At 47.5% G+C, this 15,579-nt stretch overlaps 1 protein-coding gene across 1 annotated transcript in view; it reads left to right on the forward strand.

The window, feature by feature from the left end:
- URB2 (URB2 ribosome biogenesis homolog) overlaps nt 1-15,579 on the forward strand; it is a 543,562-nt gene that overhangs the window by 469,410 nt on the left and 58,573 nt on the right. Inside the window, exon 9 of the mRNA XM_078648834.1 lies at nt 15,421-15,560. Coding sequence (XP_078504960.1) covers nt 15,421-15,560 — 140 coding nt within the window. The remainder of the gene's footprint in view (nt 1-15,420; nt 15,561-15,579) is intronic.

A 15,579-nucleotide genomic window follows, 5' to 3' on the forward strand; every position in this document is an offset into this window, starting at 1 on the left:
TAGTGCTTTCGCAGCAGCGGACGTCTTTCGGTGCGGACCCGCTGATCTATCTAAACATGTGTCCCTGACCATGTTAAAGTCACCACCCCACAGAATCAGCTCACCCTGCAACCTTTGCACCGTGTTGATTAACTGTGAAAAAAATTCAGGACAGTCCTAGTTGGGGCCATATATATTAACTATCACCAAGTCCAGCCCTCTACCCCTACATCTCGAAATGACATAGCGCCCATTAGGATCCGATTCGAACAAGTATAACGTGAATGTTCATTTGGGATTCACCCATGTCATCACCCCTCTGACGTGTGTCGTAAACCCTACAGTGTTAAATTCCCTAGGAGCCCTATACATCGCAGCATTGCTCATGTTTGCGGATGGTGTGTTTCTTGTAGCAATGCCACATTTATACTATGCCTGTGTAGGTTATTGAGCACCTTCCGGACCTTACGATGGTCATTGAGACCTCTAATTTTCCATGTCAGGGCGCTCAGACTGTCTATCAATTTCCTCTCTGCACCCTCGTCGACCCCTGCCATGTGTGTGGAACGCCTCTGCACCACGTGCAGCCGCCAATGCGCGCGACCTAGCCAGATCTCTCAGCGCCAATGAGGCCTCAATCCTCTGTGACCTTTCTGCAACCATTCGAATACTTTGTACCTTTGTATAGCGTCGTGTGTGCCATTGATAGACCATTCCAATCAAAAAGAAGAACCCCCCCCAACTACCCCCCGACCAGAATTCTGAAAACTCCCATCATAAACTCCCATTACCTCCCACAGCTGACCACCCCCAACTTGGCTGCGCTATTGAATGTCACCCCAAGCCCCCACCACCCGTTCCCACCTCTTGAATCACAACCGATGTGCAAAGCACTCTAAGGCGGAGGTAGCTCTGCGTTTCAGAATCAATCCCCCACACCAGGAAACCGTACCACTCTCAGCCACGCTTGCATCCGAAATCTCATTTCACAGTAATTATCAGTGCTCAACTCCCAGCGGTTTAACATTCACAAATCTCTCCAATCCAGCAGTCTTTGTTCAGTTGGTATCCTCTTGCGCAGTTCTGTTGCCCCTCACTGTCGCACTAGGCTTCGGCCCTCCCCCCATAGCAAATAGAAACAAGCAATTTAAAAATGATCAATGACCGCCCCGTGAAGTGTCTGAAGGGTCACTGCCGATGTCTACCCTACTCATATAGGCTTAACTCCCCTCCGATTCACCTGACGTGTACCCCCTCGCCCAAACCCCAACCCATCACACAGTACTCATCTCGTGTGCACCAGCACTTGGCTTGGTGGAACCGGGAGGGTGCAGGGCCTCTTCGATGCTGCCAGGTACTTGTTTACTGTTCCGCCGCACGCGCCTAACCTGGGGCCCTTGCCCTGCCAGCAGCGCAATGCTAGTCAGTCGTGGCCTGCTTCTTCCGGTGCCTCTCTTCAAACTGAGCGCGGCGCCGCTTCACGACACCGCGCTCAGTTTATTTATATAGTTCTTAACTTTAGCATCTAGGGCCGGTCCTCTCCACTTATTTGGGAGTGTCACCGAGAGACAGCGACAGGAGCTGAGAAGCCCGAGCGAGGGCCAGTGCGCACCGCCTACGCGCCAACAGACTCTAGCGCCAACCAGCAGAGGCATCAAGAGGCAGTCCCAGGTGCTAGCAGCAGAGGAGCTGCACTAGGCAGCTGCGGGGATGTCCCACCGGGCTGGGGAGCTCACTCAGAATCCCCTGCAGAAGATCTAGATTCCGCACACCAGCAACCGGCTGACCCAGCGCCGAAAGTGTAAGTTTGGGCTTCTGGGGCGTGGCAAGGTCGGGATGGCCCCAGGCGCTGTCCACTGCGCCTGCATCTGGTGGCAGGGATAGACTGACTGCAAGCATAGTGTGTGCAGCTGTGTACAAAGACAGTGTGCTCCCGTTGGTGTGTGCAACTGTGCAGTGAGGACACTGTGCTCCCGTTAGTGTGTGCATGAGGGCAGTCAGTGGGCGAGCACGCTGGTGAGCTCAAGCTAGGGTCACACACGCAGGTCTGTGAGGCTGTCCATCCACTCAGAAGAAGTGTGTGTGTTTGTGTCATTGTTGGTGCGGGTTTGTGAACTATTCGAGTGGATTCGCCTACGGCGTGCCTGGGTGACTGACTGAGAGGTAGTGATTGTAGGGGTGACGTCTGTATGGGTCTGTATGGGTCTGTGGGTCGGTGTGTCTGGGTGAGTCTGTGGTAGGTCGGTGAGTCTGTGGCATGGCAGTGTGTGTATATAGGTCTGTGGTAGGTCGGTGTGTTTCAGTGAGTTTGTGGCACGGCAGTGTGTCTAGAGGGGTCTGTGATAGGTGGGTGAGTCTGTGGCATGCCGGTGCAAGTCTCTGGTGGGTCAGTGTGTCTGGATGTGGTTTGCTGTGCCCGGTTGTGAGTGAGTGCCCTCCGGGGCGTCTGTGTGTTTGAATGTGCCAGTTTGTGAGACCAGTTGTTGGGATGCGTTTGCCGGTGTGAGTGTCATGTGTGTGCAATGCCTGGCTGTGCGTGTGCTCGCCTGCATGTGAGTGTGTGTGTGCGGAGCAGCGTGTGAGAGACCTTGCTGTGCCAAGCTGTAGATGTGTGTGTGCATATGTGTGTGTACAACCATAAGTCCGTGTGTGTGAAAAATGTAGGTGTGTCAACGTATGTGCAAGCATGAGTCAGTGTGTGTGAAGTTGTGGATGCGTGCATGAGCGCGTCGGTGTGTGTGTATGTGCGAGCATAAGTCAGCTTGTGTGCAAGTATGGGTGTGTGCATGAGTGTGTCAGCATGTGTAAGTGGTTTGTGTGAGTGTTGCCTGTGTGCAAGTTGTGTGTCCGTAAGTTGTGTATGTTAGTGTGCGTGTAAGCACGAGTCAGTGTGTGCAAAAGTTATGGTGTGTGTGTGTCAGCGTGTGTGCAAGTTATGGTGTGCGTGTTTTTTATTTATTTGTTTAACTTTTATTTAGTGCATTTTTATAAAGCGCGGACATTACCCGAACATGTCAGAGCGCTGTACAATAGAGCCAGTTACGTTATAAGAGAACAGTGGAAACACAATACAACATTACAAACTAAAGATGAAGGTTACATAAACACAAAATCCAACAAAGCACGCAGGAGAGAGGAATGTACAGGGAAAAAAAATACAAATTTACAATGAGTGGACTTCCAAGAGGGGCCTGAGCATGACAGTTTTAGTTCTGAAAGTGTCTTTGAACGAGGAGCGATTTGAGATCAGCTTTGAAGATCCGGGTACAGGAGGTGGCACGGAGCAATGGGGGAAGTGAGTTCCAGATTCTCACCGCATTGCCTGAGAAGGATTGTGCCATCGATCTTTCCCTTTTGAAGACGGGGGGCTCAAGCAGAAGCTTTTCCGCATTGCGCGAGGGTCGCGAGCCTCCGAACAATTTCAGTTAGTTTGCCAGGTAACGAGGGGAGGATGTGTGCAAGGCTTTATGCGTGATGCAGGCAGTTTTGTAGATAGATCTTGCCTTGATCGGAAGCCATCGAAGAGAGGACAGGATAGGAGTGATGTGGTCACTTCGTTTAGACCATGTAATGAAGCGAGCTGTTGAATGGAGGATGGATTTGAGAGGGGAGAGGTGAGATTTAGGTAGGCCCTTCAGAAGAGAATTGCAATAATCCAGTCTTGAGAGAGCCAGCGATTGTACCAAGGTTTTTAAGTCTTTCTTCTGAAAAAACGACGGATCCTCCACAGAAGGCGCAACTGGTATCGTGCGTTCTTGGCAATAGAGTTGATGTGGGAGATTAGGTTGAGTCTTTTGTCAAGTATGACACCTAGGGATTTCGCGCTGTCAGCAATGATGTTTTTTTTTTTTTTTTTAAACCTTTATTGTACAGAGAAGGCTCACAAATACGGGCCTACAACCCAGCGGGCCGGCCACCACAAAGAAGGAGCATATTCAACAGTACAGAAACGCATACAGAATATCACAACAAATCGTACAGGAAATAAGGGCTAAAAGCCATACAGCAACCCACAGGGGCAGGATACGAGAAGGTTGATTTTCTAATATAGTAACGGGTATGACAGGATAATAACAGGTAGGAAGTCTCGGAGGGCCGTGGTGGGCCGCGAACAAGCCGCGGCAGAAGATACAGGATAACTCAATAATGACAAACACATATCGGTAAAAGCAAAATAGGAGTCTAGCCAGAAAAACAGTAGCAACCGCCGTTCAGCGCCCACCCACCACAACAAGAACATATCATATCAAACAGAGTCGAAAAAAGCTTATCAAATGAAGCCCTCCGTCACACAACCCAGGGAATAAGGAAACACCCCCCCACAAGAGGGGGGAGGAAGGGAGGAAAAAGAGGGAGAAAGGGACAAAAGGCGAAAGGAAGAACGCCACCTCAAGCACGCGCCCCACGGCAAACGAGGCCGGAAACCACAAATCGGTATACAGAACCAGTAGTAACCGGAGCAAAATTACGTAGTGAGCCAAAGTCACTGTAAGACCAAACGGCTAGTGTATCAAAAATAACCCACCCAGAGGGACACATGCTGAGACCGCGTCCCGAAAAAGAGGACACACAAGAGCCATAGAACCAAAAAATAAGAAAAATGAGGGGAGAAAAAAAAAAAAACCCAAAGAAATGACAGACCCCACAAGCCCACCCTGCACCCCTGCAGAAGGCTATGGCCTACCCCCCAGCAGCGTGCCTGTCGCCCTAATCAGAACCCGAAATATAGAAGAGCTAAAGCAAGATAGAACCATAAAGACAAAAAAGAAGGGGGGGAAAAGAAGGAACAAGGGAGGAAAGAACACGGGAGAGGGCCATAAAACAGAATCATAGGCTCCCACCCTCCCGTCCGAAACATCAGTGTCCACGGGAAGGCAAAGATTTTAAGGATACAGTCCAGGAATACGACAAAAATCCGACATGGTCATACCGTACCAACCGATCATCAAGCCATTACAAGACAACAGTCCACAAAGGCAAGATCGTCTCATCCCTGTCCTTGTTTTTCCAAATCGGTAGCAGTCCGCCTCACGAAGAACCAGACCACGAGGAACAGGAGGCAGAGAACAGGGAGGTCAAACTTCAATCCGCATAAGATGGTTCGTGCATAACTCGGATGAACAGGGACAGTCAGAAACCAATGTACACAATGCAGGCACAGTTCCGAAGATGATCTGAGGAAAGCCGACCCAGCGGAGGCAGCACAGGATCTACGTTCGGCCATTCGAGGAGATGAAGAACAGGAAGAACCACCAAGACCGGCCCGGACAGGACCCGGCACACCGACCCACAGCACAGGAGAGGACACATCACGATGGAGGGCAGCGGAACTCCGCATATCCGCAGAAACGGCAGCCTCTGGGTCCACAATTTCCAGGATAGGTCCAGCCGCACCCAGCAGCGACGTAGCCGCACACGCCAGGGGGGGTTCAAACGGCCCAGCGAAACGAGCCTCCTCCAGGGTAACAGCGGGTGCGGCCACAGGAGTACCCCAGGAGCGCAGGGCGGCGAGGATGTCGGCAAGTGTAGGAACACCTTTACAGTATCCGGCTTCTGCGCCACATCGTGGACCACCGCCGCCCATCTCGGCCCGGCTGAGATATACAGTGTCGGCCGCCATCTTGGAAGCCCGGCGGGGTCGCAGCGATCCACGACCCCCGACCGGGCCGCAGCAAGGCAAACGGAATTCAGTCAACCACCAGCAGAGGCACGTCCAGAGCAGGAAGGGGGGCCACCAGAAGAAGGAGGATCGCCGGCCCCCCAATGCCACCGGCCCCGCTCTCCGAGTCCGGGCGAAGGCACTCAAAATGGCCGGACCGGAGAACAAAAAAGGGGCAGCAATGATGGGTTTGTTGTTGAGTAAGTTCAGCGGATCCATCCACGATTAAATGGGAGGTGGTGAGAGAGAGGTAGAAAGGAGGAGGAATTCAGTTTTGGCGGGATTTAGAATGAGTTGGTGAGCTAACAACCAGTTGTGAATGGAGTTGAGAGTAGAGTTGAGTAGTGAGAGATGGTGTGCGGAAGACCCCTTGAGGTAGATTTGAGTGTCATCCGCATAAAGATGGTAATGGATCCCAGATTTGCTTAGGAGGTTCCCCAATGGTTCCAGGTAGAGATTAAACAAGGTGGGTGCCAGGATAGAACCTTGAGGGACGCCTTGACCTACAGCCAATGGAGATGACAGACTGTTCGTTATCTTAATCATTTGGGATCTGGCGAAAAGGAAAGAAGCTAACCCTTTCAGCACTGTGCCATCCAATCCCATTCTCTGTTGAAGAGTGTTGAGAAGGGTGCTATGATTAACAGTGTCAAAAGCTGCAGAGAGGTCTAGAAGAATCGGAAGACATGATTCCCCAGATTCGAGTATATGCAGCGCATCATCAATCACTTGCAGCAGGGGCTGTTTCAGTGCAATTTTGGATGAAGCCAGATTGGAAAACGTCAAGGAGATTATTGTCCATAATGTGTAGGGCATGTTGTTTCGCAACACATTTTTCAGTGATTTTTGAAAGAAAAGGGAGGTTGGTGATAGGGCGGAAGTTGTTGAGGTCGTTCGCATCAGCGAAGGTTTTTTTTTAGAAGAGGGGTAACCTGACCTGATTTAAGGGCGACTGGGAAGGAGCCTTGACTAAGGAAGAGATTAACTAGCCTGGGGCAGTAAGAGAGAGTATGGGTGTAGAAATCGATGGCAAAGACGCTAGGGATGGGGTCAGAAGAATGGATGGATGGTTTGGTTTCGCTGATGCATTTGAGGAGTTCAACTTCTGAGATGACATCAAAATGTTGCCAGGTGACTAAAGATTTCCACTCCTCAAAGGTAGTGGGGTGGGCGACCTGATTCACCAGGGCTTTGACCTTTTCATCAAAGAAAATAGCGAAGTCGGCTGCTCTCTTTGTGGAGTCCTCTGGCTTAGTAGTTAGGGGAGAACCGTTAGGGTTTTTGATGAGGTCAAAAAGTTTTTGGGGGTCTGTTTTTGGCTGATTCGAGGAGGGATCTGAAATGTGAAGCTTTTTCGTGGAAGATGTGGTTGTTATTTGGATCTTGCTGATCGTAACCGAGAGAGATTGGAGGTGGAAGGAGATTTTCTCCAATGTTTCTCCAGGCTTCTGAGGTTTTTCCTTTCTTCGTAGAGAGTTTTATTGAACCAAGGTGCTGAGGGGGTGGGTCTTTTCCTTTTGCTTTGGAGTGGAGCTACCTTGTCAATTTCGACAGCTAGGACTGAGAGGCACTGAGAGGTGAGAACGTTGACATCCATGTTGGGGTGAAGTCTAGGAAGTGACCGCATAGCAGAGTCACAAAAAGTGTCAAGATTAATGTTTTTAGTGTTGCGGAACCAGGTAGTAGCTCTTTTAGGTTGACTGAGCGTTATAACGTGCAAGAGATGAAAACGGAAGGGAACAAGGAAGTGGTCAGACCAGTCGACATGGATAGGGGAGCAGTAGTCAGCAGGTCTGCTTTGGATATAACAAGATCCAAAATTGAGCCCTTGGAATGAGTGGTTTCGGAGCAATGTTGGGAGAGATCGTTAGCTGAGAGAAAGTTGGCAAGCTTGTTGGCAGCCGAGTCTTCTAATGAGCCCCTATGGAGATTAAGATCACCCAGGAAGATCTGCCTGTCACTTTGAGAAAATTGGTCACTGATGAAGTCAGCGAGTTCCTCCACAAAGGCAGAGCAGTTACCGGGCGGCTGGTAGATGGTATGGAATCTAAAGGGTGAGCCATGAGTGTCAGCGTGTGTGCAAGTTGTGTGTGAGTGTCAGTGTGTGTGTGCCAGCCTGCTGCGTTGTGTGTCTCTGGGCCACGGCAGGCCCCGGCTGTTCCCCGGTCCAGGCGAGGAATGCGCTCTCCTCACACATCCTCAGCCAGCCTCCTCTGTCACTCCCTCCCACTCCCTCCTCCTGCAGCCTCTCCCTCCCCAGGGACAGCAGGCCTCTCTGGCCCATCCCCAGCCCGCCTCACAACCTCACCCAGCCTCCCCCAAAACTGTTCCCTTCCCCAGCCTCACCCTCCCCAGGGACGGCGGCCCTCCCTGGCCCATCCCCAGCCCGCCTCACATCCTCACCCAGCCTTCCCGTCTTCTATCATGTTCTTCCCTTGTCGTCTTCTTTATTAAGATGTCAGCTTAAAAGTAAATGCTGCCGCTATTTATTTATAATTTATTTGAATAAATTACTCAAGGACGAATCTCCATAAAACAGCCTCTGTGGATGCTAATCCAAAGGGCGTCCTTTTTACTGGTAACAACTGAATAGTGTAACAGAAGCAGTAAACTTCCTGCTCTGGATGCAGGTACGTTTGAAGGGATGCCATTGATAAATCAATAGTGATAAAAATCTTTAAGTCCAATATTTAAGTTATCCTTGGTGAATGGAATTTGACTGTCATGCTCTTGTTAACTTGTCTAAGGTTGAAGCGTAAACAGATTTTGCCATTGAATCATCTCACAACCGCAAGAGGAGGTAACAATTAAGAGGAATCTATTGGTTCTTTTGGCTTTCTCTAGTATTTCCTGTCCACTAGTAATGCCATTTTTGATGCTTCTATAAATATTCCTTGCTGTGAGTGTTTTGTTTTGCATAATTTCTCATGCTAATACAATGTACGCATCTCTTCTGTTTGCCAATTCTATCACTGAAAGTCTTGGTTAACTTGGTTTATTATTCTTTCCTAATTCCTTTACCGGATATATAGTTAGCATCTAAAACAATAAGAAACACTCTGTCCCATGAATCACAAAACTGGAGTTTTCATATTATTTACATACATGCTTCCGATTGCTTAAAGATTCCTAAACCTAATTTCTAGTGTGCTATAATCTCACATCTCAATTCTTTCTCCACTATATTCTTCTGGGTGTTTGCTGAACTTGTTGTTCCATACTTTTTCTTCCATTGTTGAAAAAAAGAAAACTGAACCTGTCACTAGGTCTAGCCCCACTCCTCTTGTTATTCTGCACATGGGTTTGTTACATTTCTCTTTGACTTTCACACTAAGTCTGATCCTTAACATGCAGAAGTATTTGCAATGCAATAGTTCTCGCATTTTCAAGAGTTTGAGCTATTGGCATTGTAATTGACTATGCCTTTTATTTATGTGTTTTGCAAACCTGCAAGCGGTGCGTAAACACGCACTTTGTACAGATAGTCCTTGCTTACCAGAAGCAAGGCTGGCAGTAAAAGAGGCGCAGTTATTGCCAGCCTTGCTTCTCGGAAGCAAAGGCTATAAGTAGCGAGTGCATGTTTACGCACCTCTTGCAAGTTTTCAAAACCCATAAATAAGAAGCATTGTCATTTACAATGCGAATAGCTCAAACTCTCGCAAGAGCGAGACCTATTGCATTGCAAATGCTTGTTGTTCTTATCACACGTCAGGCAGGCACATGTAAAACGCTTCACGCAACACAGTTTGAACAGATATAGTCACAAGACTAATCTTAGAAAACACAGGTGTGCATAATCCACACTTTTTACTCTAATATTAGCAAAGCACGCCCTTACCCTAAAGTAGATACAACAATCGTCACTGACATGCTCGTGAGACATGCTGCATTACTCTGTTGGGTTGAAGCAGAGAGCAGTGCTCTGCGATGTGACGAAACGGAGGCCTGGGGGAATATCCCAGTTGAGTGGGATGTCGTGCTCTTAATCCTTTTAGGCAAATACAGGTCTCTCCCTCTTAGCGTCACACTGTAAGAGATAGTCCATGCATATGAGTAGCACTCACTTTACTGTCTCTAATCACTACAGAACTATAGCCATTACAACGTCCTATCTGATGTTAACCGTCTCACTACGTGCTACCCTGTTTACTTTTTAGATGCCCTTTATCCCGCTCCTTCCGTTAACATGCAATATTGATTGTTGCATTAGCTCTCGGTGCCCAGTTATTGTTAGTCAGCTGGTACTAAACCTACTGAACTCCCTTGTAGCTCTACCCTGACAACATTGTACATGTGTCATTTACCATCCTATGTTTAATCTAATCTACCAACTAAGTCATTGTAAGATGTTTGTGCTTATTATTGGAAATACTATGTACCAAGTACTACCTTGTTACTGTTCCACGTTGTAGTATCAAAAAATCCAATAAAAAGATTTTGTTTAAATAGACGTAGTGCTGGCAGAAAAGATACCCTTTTATGAAGTCCATCTATTGCTACTGATGAAGCATTTCCTCCTTGTGTACCTCTCATAGGGTAGATTTGATATCATGTGCAATCATATAGGTTCTTGATTTTCCATGTTTCCTTGGTAAAGGATGAGTTTAATGTAGGCATATAAAAAAGAGCTTAGGGTCGCAATCTATGCTTTTCAGTGCTCTCTGGAGCAAGTCTCTTACTTCAAACTTCGCATAGCCCTCCGGGTCCCTTAATCATCTCTAACATTTCTTCCTGAAGCCTTTCCTTCACCAGTTTGATACTGAGTTGTGTTCTAACCTTCTTCAAGGGAAACCTTAAAAACTGAAGCCAATAATTCTTTCTGTTATACTGCTCAGCTTCTTCCTCTCTCTCCAACATCCTACACTCTTGACTGAGTTGTATTCTGAAAGGACTTTAAAAGGATTTGTGACTAGAACTAAAACCTAACGAACAACTAGTTGCGTGTTGCACTTTTTGGGGGGAGGGAAGGAACACTGGTTTCCAGACTGTTGCAATACATTCAGCTCTTTAATGAACTTTCTAACAATGAGTTCCTGTGAGGAACTTGGGTGTGATGTTATAAGTCGTACAGATTGAAAAGAACTGATAAATAAATACACCCATTGGAGTGTGTCATGTATTTGTATATTTTAGTGAGAACTAGCTTACCCGTCGCGCGTTGCTGCCATCTCAGAAGAAAGGAAATTCCAGGAAACTTGTTATGATAACATTCAATTTGCATTGTGTCATTTTTAGGTCGAGCCTGTCCCATTCCGCAAGGAATGGATAGGATCGAATTCATGTCGGCAAAATCCTCTTCAAACTAAGGGGTTTCAGCCCGGCGTTTTCTTGCAGTTCACGTCAACATGCACGAGCATTCACGGCCAGGGCTTCTCCTCCCCTAGCAGCACTCCTCCCACACCAGCAACTCCCCCCTCCCACACCAGCACCTCCCCTCTCTCTCCCCGCAAACACAGCCTTGCCGTAGCAGCACTCCTCCCACACCAGCACCTCCCCCCCTCCCACACCAGCACCTCCCCTCTCTCTCCCCGCAAACACAGCCTTCCTTTCATTTCTCCTCCCCCTCCCCAGCCAGCTTCCCCCAGGCCGTGTTCCCTCAGATATGCTATTGCATATCGTTTGCTACCTCTTGTATTTTGTTGCTCTTGATACTTGCACAACTGTCACTATTGTCTCATGTAACGTAACGTTTGCTTTTGTAACATGCTCACTTGTAATTTATCGGCGCAGCCAGGACCGTCAAGCACAGACACCCACTGAACCCGGAGAACAGACACCAACCTCGGAATGCAGACTGTAGGGATCTCTCCGGCCCCCTCCTCGTGAACATTCACCCTGCACAAAGCGCACGATGTTGAGAGCTGAGATTGACACTACGCAAAATAGCATAGTGCAGGGTGTAGTCCGAACCAACCTGCTGCACTCAGCCTCTCATCTTCCCAAGGTTGGTACAAAGAAGCAGCAGTGCGATGGGTCACGATAACACCACTTCAGCGCCTAGAAACAGTTCCGTGCGCTCTGGCGCTGTATCGTGAATCGCTTTAAGGGTCAAACAAGCCGCAGGGCTCTCTTACATACCGGGCCGAGGGGCTTGCCACCGTGGAACCAAGAGCTCGGGCAGCGCTTAACCACTGCAATCCAACCGCAATACAACAGCAGGACCTCAGCGCCGTGAGGCAGTGGCCGTGCACTTTCAGCGCTTTATAAAACTACAAAATGATCCCAAGTAAATCAGAGGGGAGCAGCTGCGTATGTTGCCCAGCAGCTGATATAGTCAATAAATAATTGTCCAATTCTTAGCTTGAAAAATGAAAACGGTGGTATTATTTGCCCCAGAAAAGAAAGTTAAAACCAGATTTTAACCCAGATGTCACTATTGTCTCATGTAACGTAACGTTTGCTTTTGTAACATGCTCACTTGTAATTTATCGGCGCAGCCAGGACCGTCAAGCACAGACACCCACTGAACCCGGAGAACAAACACCAACCTCGGAATGCAGACTGTAGGGATCTCTCCGGCCCCCTCCTCGTGAACATTCACCCTGCACAAAGCGCACGATGTCGAGAGCTGAGATTGACACTACGCAAAATAGCATAGTGAAGGGTGTAGTGCGAACCAACCTGCTGCACTCAGCCTCTCATCTTCCCAAGGTTGGTACAAAGAAGCAGCAGTGCGATGGGTCACGATAACACCACTTCAGCGCCTAGAAACAGTTCTGTGCGCTCTGGCGCTGTATCGTGAATCGCTTTAAGGGTCAAACAAGCCGCAGGGCTCTCTTACATACCGGGCCGAGGGGCTTGCCACTGTGGAACCAAGAGCTCGGGCAGCGCTTAACCACTGCAATCCAACCGCAATACAACAGCAGGACCTCAGCGCCGTGAGGCAGTGGCCGTGCACTTTCAGCGCTTTATAAAACTACAAAATGATCCCAAGTAAATCAGAGGGGAGCAGCTGCGTATGTTGCCCAGCAGCTGATATAGTCAATAAATAATTGTCCAATTCTTAGCTTGAAAAATGAAAACGGTGGTATTATTTGCCCCAGAAAAGAAAGTTAAAACCAGATTTTAACCCAGATGTCACTATTGTCTCATGTAACGTAACGTTTGCTTTTGTAACATGCTCACTTGTAATTTATCGGCGCAGCCAGGACCGTCAAGCACAGACACCCACTGAACCCGGAGAACAGACACCAACCTCGGAATGCAGACTGTAGGGATCTCTCCGGCCCCCTCCTCGTGAACATTCACCCTGCACAAAGCGCACGATGTCGAGAGCTGAGATTGACACTACGCAAAATAGCATAGTGCAGGGTGTAGTCCGAACCAACCTGCTGCACTCAGCCTCTCATCTTCCCAAGGTTGGTACAAAGAAGCAGCAGTGCGATGGGTCACGATAACACCACTTCAGCGCCTAGAAACAGTTCCGTGCGCTCTGGCGCTGTATCATGAATCGCTTTAAGGGTCAAACAAGCCGCAGGGCTCTCTTACATACCGGGCCGAGGGGCTTGCCACCGTGGAACCAAGAGCTCGGGCAGCGCTTAACCACTGCAATCCAACCGCAATACAACAGCAGGACCTCAGCGCCGTGAGGCAATGGCCGTGCACTTTCAGCGCTTTATAAAACTACAAAATGATCCCAAGTAAATCAGAGGGGAGCAGCTGCTTATGTTGCCCAGCAGCTGATATAGTCAATAAATAATTGTCCAATTCTTAGCTTGAAAAATGAAAACGGTGGTATTATTTGCCCCAGAAAAGAAAGTTAAAACCCGATTTTAACCCAGAGCAACTGAGAGAAAAAAAAGCTATCGGTAAGAATAACCGAGTGCTGTGTACAGTGAAAAGCGGTAAAATCAATATATCTGTCCGTTTTGCCTTAGCCCTCCCTGTTTTCAGCGGCAGAATTATTCCCTGATAACATAATGCCAAACCTATTTACAAGTAAGTGCTAATACTTTCCTTCACACTAGATGGTAAACTTGTTAAGCCCTCCCAATCTGGGGAGATAAGGTATTGCCATCAACGGGAATGCTAACCCAGGATCACACACTGCGCTCAGGTGGGAGAGCTGGGATTTCAGGTGTCCGGCAAGGTTCGACACCACACGCAAGAATACGCACCGCCCTGCTACATCGGCCATAACACTTTTCTAGTTGAATTTGCTCTGAATTTTCACCTCCCCTTCCCTCTTTTCTCCCAATCTCCCCTCCTCACTTGTCTGCCACTGTGGTGTGTCCCCCCTTCCCTCTGTCAGTCACATCACACACGACCCTCTATTTCAAGTTCTTCTCTTTGCTTCCCTTTAAGGTGTTGTGAACCCCACAAAACACAAACTATTAAAACAAGCATTGGCATAGCCAATAGGTCTCGCTTGTGGGACCTTAAAAGTATTTAGTTACAAGGATATTGTGCTGCAAAACAAAATAATTATAAGGTCCCACAAGCGAGACCTATTGGCTATGCCAATGCTTGTTATAGAAACTTGTTCATTTTAATATGGAAAACATTTCAAAGTGTCGTTTTAATTCGATTTATTTATTTGAGTGCTTGTGGATACACGATATTTTTTGTTTTTCCGTCTGGTGCGTACACGAATAAATCAGTAGGTTTTCCGACGCATGAACTGGCCACATACAGTTGTCCATGTGAGAAGCACGGATTCTCCAAATCTAGTCGACACACTTGCAGCGATTGTCCTTGTGCTTTGTTGATGGTCATTGCAAAAGCGAGTTGCACCGGAAACTGTAAACGTTTATCAAAAGATTATGAGGGCCCTGGGGGGGCCGATATTTAAAGAAACCTTCGCGGGAGTGTACTCAACAACTTCCCAAAGCTTCATGGCGATTGGATGAATGGTGTAGTAATGCATAAAGGACAGACAGACAGCCAGACATACATTAGTTTTTATATATATAGATTTGCATGTATTCTATTCAAATGTAGATTAATCGGACCCAGTAAATATTATGAAATATTTGCATACATTTTACAGACCATGAATTTCAATGAGAAAGCAAAGGATTCACCAGCCTCCCCGTCAAAAAGACCACTGTTGGGTCTGATGTATGTCCCTTTTGTGACCAATCCTTTTCTATTCATGATTACTTGTGTCCTCAATGTCCACACCCAGCTCATCACCAACTCGTGTCATGCCTCTGAGGCTTGAGCTCTTGGAAGCAAAATCTAATGGTTGTGGATTAAATACTGCTAGGGGAAGTCTTCTATCTGCTTTATCCTTTACCCTTTGCTCCTCACTTCCTTGCTATGCTATCATCTCTTGTGCTCTACCTCAGTATAAAATGTCTGCCACACTTCAATTTAAAGTACATTGTTCCATGATTTTTTTTTTTTACAAGTACACCCCAGTAAACTACCGCCTTTAAACCACAGTACAGTGACCCCCTTCTTCCTAATCTTACCTGACCAGTCTTAAACCCTGTCCTCTTGTTGAAAAGTGCCCCCCCTCCACATCGTGAATTAATTCTTCAGAAAAACCCCAACTGTGCCACGGTTTCTTACCTGCACTAATAGAAGGATCCCTGTGTGCGCTGTACTGTCCGGAGACCTGTTCTTTGTGGTTCAGACAAATAATGACTCCCTGTACTAAAAATAGATATGCTCTTCCTAAAAAACAAGAAAGGTAATGGTTGTTAATTTGTTTTTCAAAACAGTATCATTTAAGACATGTAACGTTTTTTGAACTGTTTTAGACATAATTGATGTCAATCTGATATAGGAGTTGTTGGTTGATCTTTATGTTTTTAATTTTGCAAATGATCTTCTAGGAGCAGTATCTAATTTTGACGCTGTAGTGAAATGTGCACAACTTGTGGAGAGGATGTATGCGCACATTGCTACAAAAACTGAGGAGTTCACAGTTTTGTCACCATGTATGGTCTCTCAGTACGTGAACGAACTTCAGAAGGTAAGTTAATAAGATCTGC

The sequence above is a fragment of the Lissotriton helveticus genome, chromosome 6 (genome assembly GCF_964261635.1).
Source record: "Lissotriton helveticus chromosome 6, aLisHel1.1, whole genome shotgun sequence".
Taxonomy (NCBI): Eukaryota; Metazoa; Chordata; class Amphibia; order Caudata; family Salamandridae; genus Lissotriton; species Lissotriton helveticus.